Source organism: Crinia signifera, chromosome 6, assembly GCF_055691185.1.
Source record: "Crinia signifera chromosome 6, ASM5569118v1, whole genome shotgun sequence".
NCBI classification, from domain to species: domain Eukaryota; kingdom Metazoa; phylum Chordata; class Amphibia; order Anura; family Myobatrachidae; genus Crinia; species Crinia signifera.
Genome location: NC_139222.1, coordinates 159,099,097 through 159,111,657, shown reverse-complemented (window position 1 = coordinate 159,111,657; position 12,561 = coordinate 159,099,097). Strand labels below are relative to the sequence as shown.

The following is a 12,561-nucleotide window of genomic DNA, read 5'->3' as shown; positions in this document are numbered from 1 at the left end:
TGTTAACCATTGTTCCCTGTCCCCTCCATGCTCGGAGATCGCACTCCTCAGCTGTAAAAATCTGAAGAACATTGACCTTGGTAGGGCATACTCTGCCTGGAGCTGGGCGAAGGATTTAAAATTACTACCCTGAAATACTTTATCCAATGACCTAATTCCGTATTGCGACCATAGCCTCCCCCCTTGCTGTCTAGTGATCTCCGAGGCTATGGGAAGGAGAAGGAACGATGATTCTGGATCCTGGCCCACGTAGTTCTCCAATTCGCATACCCTTTTCCAAATTCTTACTGCTTGAGAAACTATGGGGGGATAGGATCTATTCAGTGACCCTGCTAGAAGGATCTGCATCGGGGTAGCATTTGGATCTATACACCTTATAAGCCAAATCAGTTCGCAAGGCTGTTCGTCTGGTTTCACCCACGTCCTCAGATGGAGTAGCTGGGCGGCGAAATAGTATCTCCTGAAGCTTGGAAGAGCCATACCCCCCTTATCACGATCTCTACATAAGGTGGCAAGTTTAACTCTCGGGCGCCTACCGCCCCAAATAAATGAGGACACCACACTATCCAAGCTTCTAAAGTGTTCGTCCTTAATATATATTGGAGAATGTTGGAGCAAATACAATATTTGGGGCAGGATTACCATTTTAATTAAGTTCACCCTACCCTGCACCGTTAAGGGAAGCTTGGTCCAGCACTTAAACTTAGCCCTTGCCTCCTGTATCGCTGGAGTAATATTATCTTTTAGATAGTCCTGTGTTTCTACCGACACTCTAACCCCCAGATATTTAAAACCTGTGGTTTTCACCAATGGTACGCCGAGCTCACCGCCACCCGAGGTATCCTCTCCCACCACCATCAAGTGTGATTTACTCCAGTTAACGGTGAGCCCCGAGAGTTCACCGAAATGGCTGAGTTGCTCGACCAAAATTGGGAGATCTCTATTTGGGTCAGCCGTGCCGACCAATAGATCGTCAGCATAGAGGGATACTAGATTGTATTTCAGGTCTCTTCCCACATCCTCACAGTGTAACTTGGTTCTTAACAGGCAGGCCAGGGGTTCTATTGCTACGGCGAAAATCAGGGGGGAAAGGGGACAGCCCTGCCGCGTCCCTCTAAACAAGGGGAATGGCTGGGATGTATACCCGTTAATTGAGACTCTGGCCCTAGGATTCTTATACATGAGTCTCAACCATCCGACAAAGCCCGGCCCAAACCCAAAAGCCTTCAGGGCGCCCCATAGGTAGCCCCACTCGACGGAGTCGAACGCCTTGTTCGCGTCGAATGAGGCCACCGCGGCGTTCAACCCCTTAATCTTCATATGTTGGATGTAGGAAAAGACCCTCCTAACATTAATTGTGGTGGATTTTCCTCTCATGAACCCAGATTGATCAGGGTGTATTATACTCTGGATCACGGTACCTAAACGATTAGCCAAAACTTTGGCAATTATCTTCGCGTCAGTGGGCATGAGCGAGATGGGCCTATATGAGTCTACGCTCATGGGGTCTTTACCCTTCTTTAGAATGAACACTATAGATGACTCCGCCATAGAGGGGGGAAGATCCTCCTCAATCATCACAGCATTACATAGAGCTACCATGCGGGGAATCAAGGCCTTATCAAATTTTTGAAACATCTCCCCTGGCAAGCCATCCAATCCGGGGGCCTTACCCAAGGGGAGGGAGTTAATTACGCTCTCCACTTCTTCACTGGTGATTGGGGCATCTAAAAGGCTCTGGGCGTCCTGAGTCAGTACAGGGAGTTGTAAGTCCATGAAAAATTGACTCAGGTCCTCCTCGCTGGATCTCTGGACTGATTGATAAACTTTTCCAAAGTGATTAACAAATTCTTCCACAATATCTGGGGTTGATGACAAAATTTGACCTTGTTCGGTTCTGATGCTAGCTATAATATTAGAGGGCTTATCCATCCTGAGCAGAAAGGCCATGAATTTGCCCGCTTTATCAGAGCCAGTGTACCATTGGTGAGAGCCCACTTTGAGCCTACGATAATTAACTTCCTGTAGGTATTCTAGCCACTCTCTCTGTATCCCTTGCCATTCCACCCTATCGGATTCCAAGTTACTAGCCTGATAGACACTTTCTAATTCCAGTGTTCTTGCCTCCAGATCGCCTGCCTTTTTACGGTGGAGTCCCTTCAGAAACGAAATTTTTTTGACAAACACCCCCCTCAGGTAAGCCTTAAAGGCATCCCAAATAATAATGCTGGATGATGAACCATCATTAAGCTGAAAAAATGATCGAATTTCCTCCTCGATCTCTGCCTGATCGAACTGACCGAGCCAGTAGGGCTGAAGCTTCCAATACCTGTACCCCACTGGCTCCGCCAGCTCGAGCCGCATGACCAGAGGGGAATGGTCCGAGATCCCGCGGGCCTTGTATTCAATTTGGGTGATCCTGTTTAGCAGGGTATCCGATACGAAAATTAGATCAATCCTAGAGAATACACCATGGGTGGCAGAGTAGCACGAGAACTGACGGGTTGCCGGGTGCCGCAGTCTCCATGGATCCCTCCACCCTATCCCCTCTATAAATTCTGCGAACCTGCTCCCCCCTTTACTAACAACTCTATTGGATTTTCCCCATCTATCCATTTGGGGGGACATTATGTTATTAAAGTCTCCTAGACAGATCAGATGATTGGTGGGAAAAGAAGTGGCAAACTCCACTGCAGCCCTCATTACATCGTACGAAAAGGGGGGGGGGATGTATACCGCCATCAGACTCACGTCCACATGATTGATACTTGCGTCTAAAAAGATGTATCTACCCCCTGAATCAATCTTAGCTGTACGAGTTTCAAAGATCACTGATTTCTTGACTAAAATAGAGACCCCTCTAGACGCTGTTGAGCAGGGGGCATGAAAAACTGAACCCACCCACGGGCGTTTTAATGAGAGCAATTTGTCCCCACACAAGTAAGTCTCTTGGAGGCAGATGATATCGGCGTCCAAGGACTTACAATGATTTAAAACCAGTGAGCGTTTCACTTTGTTATTGAGACCTCTGACGTTCCATGTTAGAAATTTAGTCATCCCCGTGGTACCTTATCCATATTTCCCATAAGTTGACCAAATAGACTCTCCTCCCATGCTTCCTCCCGACTCTCCTTCCTCCATTCAAATAGACTACCTTGAGACACAACACATAACACATACAGGAAAACATTACAAAAACCCCAGCCCCCCACCCCCACCCTGTACAACCTAATACCCCTGGCGTACCTGGATCCCTACTCCCCCCCTTCTTCTATAGTCTACCCCAAACTAGTATCTCTGGGGCTAATCAATTAAAGGCCACCCACGGCGTGACCGGCTCTCCCCTCTCTCGTTGAAACAGGATATATATCTTTTATTACCTTCCCCGCTGTTCCCCCCCTCCCCCCCCCCTCACACACACCAGAAAACTCAGCAAAAATATCAAAAATACATCATGTAACCAGCAGGCTGCTGCACAATAGGGCAACATGAAAAAATGAGGAAAAAAAATAAAAAAGAATAAAAGTACATGGACATATGGCTCTGCTAGTTGGCGAGCGGGCCCACCCCAGGGTAGGAACCGTCAAGCCAGCCCGCGGCATCGGCAGGAGTAAAGAAAAATTTAGTCGTTCCGTTGACTTCAATCCTCAGTTTCGAAGGATAAAGCATGGAATATTTTAAATCGAGCTGTCTGAGTCTTGCTTTAATATCCCTGAATTTTGCACGTTCACGTTGGATATCAATGGGAAAGTCCGGAAAGGCCGAGATTTTCTTGCCCATATAGCCAAAGTCTGCCTTGTTCCTGGCAGATCTCAGGATACAGTCCCGATCTCTAAAGTTGAGAACTTTAGCTATTATTGTGCGCGGTGGTCCCCCTGGAGGGGCAGGGCGGGACGGCACCCGATGGGCTCTTTCGATTACAAATTGCGCGGAGAATACCTCTCTCCCGAATTCCTGTACTAGCCACGTCTCGAGAAATTTTTCAGGATTGCTTCCTTCGACCCTTTCTTCGAAGCCAATGAATCTTATATTGTTACGTCTGAGTCTCCCCTCAAAGTCCGACATTTTAAGATGCATATCTGAGAGTTGGCCAGACATAGATTTAACTTGATTTTGAAGAGGAGCAATGGCGTCCTCTATTAATGAGACACGGTTCTCCACTTCTGTAACTCTTTCCCTAATTACTTGTGCATCCTGCCGTAGCAGGGAGATATCAGCTTGAACTTTATTGATCTGTATCATCAAGTTAGATTCACAGGAATTGACTGCATCAAGAACTTGCTGTAATGAAACCTCCGTAGGCCGGGACTCGGTCGACCCTTTAGATGGAGTAGTCTGTGGGGTATTGATCTGGGAGCTGTTTGCTGCCTGAGTCTGTGACCGTGCGTACTTTTCCAGACGAGCTGCAGCCGCAGTCTGGCCTGTTTTGCCCATTTTTATAGATATTTTAACTCTTCCTCGCCGCTGTTGTTATCCCCTTTGTATTCGCCTTCCCCTCTCCCCACTTTATGCCGCGACCCCCCAGCTGTAGGTACCTCCTCACAGTATGTTATAGGAAGTTCAAAAGACCAGGTGCCCACACAGCTGCAAGAATAGCTCTTGATGAAGACCACGTCAATCAGGGCCCTTGCATTGGCCTTTAACACACTTTAGGGTACTCGTGACCCTAAGGGCGACAGTATGCCTATATCAACTTGGTACAAATAGGACAGGTCCTAATACTTCGTCCACCGTCCAGCACAGCAGCAAAAAAAGAGAGAAAAAAAAAAAAAAAAAAAAAAAAAAAGAGGAGTAGTACCTTTGCCCGAGGGGCGATGAGTCTGGGGGGTCAGGTCTGTAGTGGTAATACTGTTACTTGCTGTGGCAGAACGCCAGAGACTTTTCCTCTCTCCTTCCCTTCTTTTCCCTCTCCTTATGAGGTAGGATGTGCAGCGACGATAGGATGTTTGCTGCTGGAGACAGGGGGGAGTCAGGCAATCCTGCACCCTGGGGTGAGCAGGGGCCTGTGCAGGTACTTCCACCTGCGGCGATAGCAGTGCCAGGGGTCAGGGAATTAGCACAGGGTTTCTCTGCACTGAAGACGGCTGATATCTCCGGCAACACTACTGCAGACAATCAGAAAGGAAGCAGGAGTGACCGCAGAGAACTCCTCTCTGCCTCTGCGCCTGTGTGCCTCGGCGTCTCCCAGCAGCAGCAGTTCTCCCCCGGCAGTGACCCGCACAACGTGAGGTCAACCCGGAAGAAGCAGGAGCCCGCGCGTCCCTTCAGCCACGAGCAGCTCCGACACCACGGCAGCCGGCTAGGTCACGGATGGAAGCGGAAAGGACCCGAGATACAAGATCGCGGAGTTAGCGGCATGAGAAGGTGAGAGGGACTTTCGCCTGCTTGCTGTCGCCGGTCATAGGAGCCCTTTAGCCGGATCACCTGTACATGTGTGAGGCGGAAGAGGGACGGAGGTCTAGGAGAGAGCCGGCATCAACCTCCCTCACACCAACGCCTCCGTAGCCACGCCCCCCGTGGTGTCCCGGATGTATTTATAGTTATTCTAAAAGAATAGGGTACTCTTTACCTAGCACGGCGCCCACGATTTTGATCGTGGTCATCGCAGGTAAAAAAAATCGCGGGCATCGAATGCACTAAAAAAAAAAAAAAAAAAAAAAAAATCGGGTGCGATGCGACCAACGCGATGCCCGCGATTTCCCATAGGGAACAATGTTAAATGTCTCAATTGACCCAATTTTCCTGTTCAATGCCTCAATTTACCCGATTTTTCCATAGGAAACAATGTTAAATGGCCCACAGAGGCCAAATAGCCACCCTGAAGTGTGAAGTGGCCCCCACAATTGTTAACGCCACCCCACGATCAACGTGAACCCGAAGCGTGGCGAGCGCAGCGAGGCGGCGGTACGCGTCCTACGACCTTTTCATACCCCCACTATCCACGTCGGCGTGGAGTTGAGAATAGAATAGTGTGGCGAGCGCAGCGAGCCACCGAGCCCGAAGCGTGGCGAGCCCCGCAAGGGGACGCGGATACCTCCACAGGTAAACGTGTCCCTTCGCGGGCTTCACAGGTATCCGCGTCGCCTCGCTGCGCTCGCCACACTATTCTATTCTCAACTCCACGCCGACGTGTATAGTGGGGGTATGAAGAGGTCGTAGGACACGTACCACCGCCGCTCGCCACGCTTCGGGTTCACGTTGATCGTGGGGTGGCGTTAACAATTGTGGGGGCCATTTCACACTTCAGGGTGGCTATTTGGCCTCTGTGGGCCATTTAACATTGTTTCCTATGGAAAAATCGGGTAAATTGAGGCATTGAACATTGTTCCCTATGGGAAATCGCGGGCATCGCGTCGGTCGCATCGCACCCGATTTTTTAGTGCATTCAATGCCCGCGATGGGCGCCCTTCTAGGTAAAGAGTACCAAGAATAGTTGCTGTGAGCGATGCTGGCATTTTTAGCGGATGTTTTGAGGATCGCTCACAGCAACGTTGGAACTCAAAGGGTTAAGTCTGGTGAAGTGATAAAGTGGAAGGTGATAACGCTGCAGCCAACCACCTTCTAATAGTAATTTTTCAAACCCAGCCTGTAACTTGACAGTTAGGCGCTGATTAGCTGCAGTGTTATTACATTCCACTTTATCACTTCACCAGGCTTAATACGTCAACAGTCGGGATTGGCAGACTGGGAATTTTTAAAATGAGGAAATTTCCCAAAGTCCATCAACAGCTGCCATTTGATCGTTTTGGGTCTGGGAATCAAGGAAATGGGATTTAGAGGGGGGTGAGGGGGTCTCTAGGAGATCTGTCACAGGATTACTAGAATGTGTAATATAAAAGTTAGCTTAAATTAAGGATTTTCCCTACTTTTCAACTTGTCTGGAGTCTAATTGAGACTTCATTAACTTGCATTTCTAACTGTCTAGCACAAACCTCTGCCTGTGGGTTTGTAACTTGTATTATGCAATTTGCATCTAATGAATGGCTAATCTGCCACTATGATGTACATGTTATATGGTATGAGAAGCCAGAGGCCTCCTGCAATTCTGGCTTCTTACACTCTATTACATTTACCCCTATATGTCATTTTGAATAACACAACAACTACACATGTTCAAACAATAGACAAAGTCAGAAACATTTCTTATATAAACCCGTGAAGGGATCAGTTTTAAGTAGACATTTCCTACAACTCTGTTCAAAAAGTATCCACTCAAGGATACAGTCAAATGTTCTCACACCCGGCAGTCACTAGAGGGCGCCCAATCGAGCTGTTGTAATGTAGCTTTAGTGTGGGCATGTCCGGCTGCTGGCGCCAGCATTTCAGCCCACACCCCTTAGAGGAAGATTTTTGTGGCGCACCCATTTGTTTGGTCAGGTTTTGCCGCTATTACCGGCAAAACCCGGCCTTCAGGAGCATGAAAAATGGTACTTGTGTATTATAGCGGCGCCCATTGCATCGCATACCATAAGGCATGCGATGCGACGCGATATTGTACAATGTCATACAATTTAAAAATTGTATGACATTGTGTATGGCATACAATGCGATGCGATTAAAAATTGTATAAGCACCCTAATGGGTGCTTACAATGTTAAATGCACCCCCACACTATAAACATGAACCCGAAGCGTGGCGAGCGGCGGCGGTACGCGTCCGCCGACCTTTTCATACCCCCACTATCCACGTCGGCGTGGAGTTGAGAATAGAAAGTGTGGCGAGCGCAGCGGGCTTCACAGGTATCTGCGTCCGCTCGCCACGCTTCGGGCTCGGTGGCTCGCCACACTTTCTATTCTCAACTCCACGCCGACGTGGATAGTGGGGTTATGAAAAGGTCGGAGGACGCATACCGCCGCCCCTCGCGGGCTCGCCACGCTTCGGGTTCACGTTTATAGTGGGGGGGGTGGCGTGGGGGTGCATTTAACATTGTAAGCACCCTTTAGGGTGCTTATACAATGTTTCATCGCATAGGGTGCCAAAATCGCGTCGCATGCCATCGGGTGCATGGCATGCGATAAAAACATTGCACTATGTACATCAGGGGTGCCGCTATAATGCACAAGTACCTGAAAAATAAATAATTTGCATTTCACCCCACAATTTCCTGTCACTTTAGATATTCGAATATGGCCATTTATGTTAGGGAGAATACTAAAACCATTTGATATAAGTATCAAATATGTCAGATTATTAGAATGATCTATGACATCACCCACAGGAGTGCACAATCAGGCATACACACTGGCCAATACGCGCAATGTTTACTTCAGATATATTGTGCACATATTAGTGTAGTGTGTTCCCAGCCTTAATAGAAAACCTATTACACTAATTGCTAGTCTTGGAGATGGATTTGGGGCGCGGCTCCCCTTGGGTTGGTGTAACCGAGTTGCTTTCGGGGTGGCACACCCTAACATTTATTTAGCACTATTTATTTTCACTAATATTATACTTTCTAGCACTACACTTTTTAACCTCTAGCTCCTGCTTCTTTCTTATTAACACACATTTATAGCTTAGTTTTTCACTTGTGTGCTGCCCTGGGGTGACTGGCTTATGCTGGCCTTTTTGGGGTTCCGCGCCCCAGATTCTTAGTATTAGGGACCCACTAGAAATGAGGCCACCGTGAAGCTGGTTGGTGGGCAAATATTTCTTGGCCAATTAATATACCAAGAGCCTCTATTATTGATTTAATAATATGGAGTGTGCATCTGCACCACATGTCTTTCTTTGCAGAACTACAAGTCCCAGCATGATAGCACCTCATGTAAATCGGGTGTGCATTTTAAGATCCCCCCCCTTAATAGAAAACCTAGGCAGAGCTTTATCTTTAATAGGGAGTGCCCCTAAAAGTGGTATATTGTCAGACTTCAAGTTTAACAGTTTAATGGTTTTATAAATAAAGCACAAAATATATATATATATATATATATATATATATATATATATATATATATATACACACACACACACACACACACACATTTTTCTCTCATAGAAGTGGCACCGACAAGTTTGATGTACCTGGACACATGTGAAAAGGCATCCAGCAGCACATTCTCAAATTCACGTGTAAATTCTGGTCCCTTGCGCTTACTGTTCTGGATAACATCATTGGCCAAGTATAGAAAAGTCAGCTTCCGGCTTGGTTTGGCTTAGGAAAAAAAAAAAAGGATTAATCTTCATTGATAAACCAAGTACAATCATGACAAATAGCTAAATATCCAATGACTGCCTGCTGACAGAGCTTAGACGCCATTTTCATGCCGGATATTTATTGCGGGAGGAGAAAAGTCCTATGTGTGCGGTTTCACGGTCTATCTATATGAAACCCTTTAACCTGCACCTGGCCAGACGCATGAGAGAGTGGAGTGTGCCAGCATATAGTTACATATATATATTTTTTATAATAATAAGTTGCTGAGTGCAATAACTCCACCTCTAAAAACCTGAACTTTAGCAAATGTACCCCATAGCTTAAAACCTGCCTGGGAAAACTACCTATACAACACCAGCATTTATCTCAAGATGACATATTGGGCTAGATCAGGGGTAGCCAACTCCAGTCCTCGAGAGCTACCAACAGTTAACGGTTTCCAGGCCTCCTCACAGAATCATAAGTGAAGTAATTAGCTCCACCTGTGGATCATTTATAATGTGTCAATCAGTAATGAGTGCACCTGTGAGGTAATCTAGAAAACGTGAACCGTTGGTAGCTCTTGATGACTGGAGTTGGCTACCACTGGGCTAGATGCACCAAGCCAGAGGTTCCCAAACGCGGTCCTCAAGGCACCCCAATGGTCCAGGTATTAAGTTTATCCATGCTTGGCCACAGGTGACTTAATTAGTAGCTGAGTCAGTCTGATTTAACCATCTGTGCTGAGCCATGGATAGACCTAAAACCTGGACCGTTGGGGGTGCCTTGAGGACCGCGTTTGGGAACCTCTGCACTAAGCTTCAAAACTGAAACTGTGCATATCGTTTATGCAACTCTGACACATGTACCCATCTTTATAAAGTAGCAGATGATGCATAAGCTATCGTGGTGTGAGGAAATGCTCCAACTGCCGGCATCAGAGCCCTTTGTACATACCGCAAATACACGTCCAAGTGTAGTATACGAAATTCATCAGTGTATGCTTCCAATTTAGCTAAATCCCTTAAATGCTTTTCAATTATGCAAATAAAGATGCACATTTTTAAGTGAAAAGACCATCGGTGCTGCAGAGTCACACGATACCAGATGAGCCAAGAGGGGCCAATTGTCATGACTGGAATAACAATAAGTAAAGATGCATCGTTACAGAAACCATTTAGCAAATTACTGATTAAAATTGGTCAGGGGGTATAGTTAAACCAATTTCACACGTAGCTGAGAACCCGGGTTATTGCCAGGGCCAGCTAGCCTTGGTGTGAAATGGTTTCCAGGTCGGCTGCAGAGTGTCATGCCTGACAGGCTTAGGAGCGTTTGGAAAGGACATCACCTGTGAACGGCGACCACCCTGGATGATATGGCAATGTGAAAGGTTAAGTGTACCTGAAGCATTGGATGTCCCCCATGGTTCAGTATCCCTGGTCGGAACCGGAGCTTCAGTGCCAAAAAGGGGTATAACAAACACTTTTAAAATAGAAACTTAAAATGTTTTAAGAATAGAACTAACCATATTCTACTTATTTCCTAGAATATATTAGATGAATAAGCAGAATCTTATCAGTTGCTATGGCCAACATCTCCGTGTGTCATTGATGCACCCCTAAATTCAGTTGTGGAAAGTGTAGGCGGTATTTAAACAAACTGCTAATAACCATTAGAACTACAACTCCTCACCTCTGTCAATGACAAATTAACCACTGACTACTGTTTATTAATATTCACATCAGTCCCTGCCCCAGTGGAGCTTACAATCTATATTCCCTACCACATGTACACACGTGTGTGCAGCAGTGTATGGCTATCAGACCCGGTCCTTTAACATGCGATATATATCACATGCGACCCTGTTCCCCGCCGCTGGAACGGAGGCGGAGACAGAGGTCAGACAGACAGCTGGTCCGACCTCCGGCTCAGGTCCGATAGCATAGAATCGCACATCAGACCCAAGGGCAACATCAAACACATGCGATTTGGGCACATTTACTGTATCAGATTCAAACAATGGTGCTTCCAACGCAAACAAACAGGCAATGATGTTGTACACTATTGCAGAAAGAAGATTTTCACAGTCTTTAGCACAGTTCACAGTAGATGGCTATTGCCGATTCTGTACACACATTGCAATTTGAACTCACTTGCTAAGCAATCTAACTAGGTACTGCATGCACACAAGATCTGAGCCGGCGATAGCAACGCGTGGGACAGCGCATCACTATGTGATGTACACAAGGAGCGATTTGTGCTTCATCACGAAGCGATGTAGACAGATTGCTTAGAAAATATCCTAAAAATCAAAGAGTGTATGTCCCTTTAGTTAAAGAATCTCCTTATATGTGCCAGTTTCTGGAAATGTCCTTAATGACTCTGCAGCACAGTTATCAGACAAATTGTCATCACCATTCAGTTACCTGATCAAACAGTTGCTATGGGTTACAACTAAAATAATATTAATTACAAATAGCTTCCTTTTTGCTACAATAAAAAACAAAAAGGCAAGCTGGTGAGCCCTTATGTCGGACTTCATGTAATAGGATAACATGTTAAGCTATTTTATTATTGTCCAAGCTTTGAAACAGAAAATACAGTTCAATTCTCAAAGGCATTTCAGCTCTTTGACTGCTATTAGCTTACGATTGCAGCAGAAACAGTCATTTATTATTACAAAGCAGAGTGCAAATGTCACAATTGGTACTTGATTCATCAGACATTGCAACATGATTGGAGCGATTGTATTGCCATGGCAACCACCAGCAAATTACCTAACTGAGAGACATTAAAGGCTATTAGGATAAAAATTGTGCTGTATTGAAGATTATGCAAACTACAGTACAGTCTTTGGAGCATTGCTTAACTGAGAAGCCACTGACTATTGTAATAATGCTCTCAACACTGATGCACTGATCACAGAAAAAAATAAAATAAAGGATTCAATCCCCCCCCCCCCCCCCCCCAAAAAAAAAATTAGGACTAAAATGCCAGGCAGGCGCTGTGCTCATCTATTTGGCAGTGCCATGTATGTAAGCAAGCACATAAAGGGTCAATGCAGCGTAAACATTTAAAGGACATCTTTACGCACCATAGAAAAGGTGGAATCTAGGCTATAAATAGGGATAGATAGGCCATTGGTGGAAGAAGTCTACAGGAAGAAAAACGGATCTACGTATAATAGGAGTGTATTATCCGTTTCACATATCCCCTAGTGTCCAAAAATGGAGCGCCTAACATCTGAGTATTAACCCCTATCTACATTGTCTATTCAAAGGAGACCTAGGGTAGTTCTCCATATACCCAGGATTGGCAGATCCTCGGTGTAGCGCCAAGTTATCCTTCAAACCCCACACTCTTCTACTATAAAAAGGGACACGTTCACGTAGCAAAGATCAATGTGCTTGCACTGACGCAACAGC

General features: G+C 46.1%; 1 protein-coding gene across 1 annotated transcript in view; it reads right to left on the bottom strand.

The window, feature by feature from the left end:
- RPRD1B (regulation of nuclear pre-mRNA domain containing 1B) overlaps positions 1-12,561 on the bottom strand; it is a 55,459-nt gene that overhangs the window by 33,092 nt on the left and 9,806 nt on the right. The window contains exon 2 of the mRNA XM_083147806.1: positions 9,025-9,154. Within this exon, the coding sequence (XP_083003932.1) occupies positions 9,025-9,154 (130 nt within the window). The remainder of the gene's footprint in view (positions 1-9,024; positions 9,155-12,561) is intronic.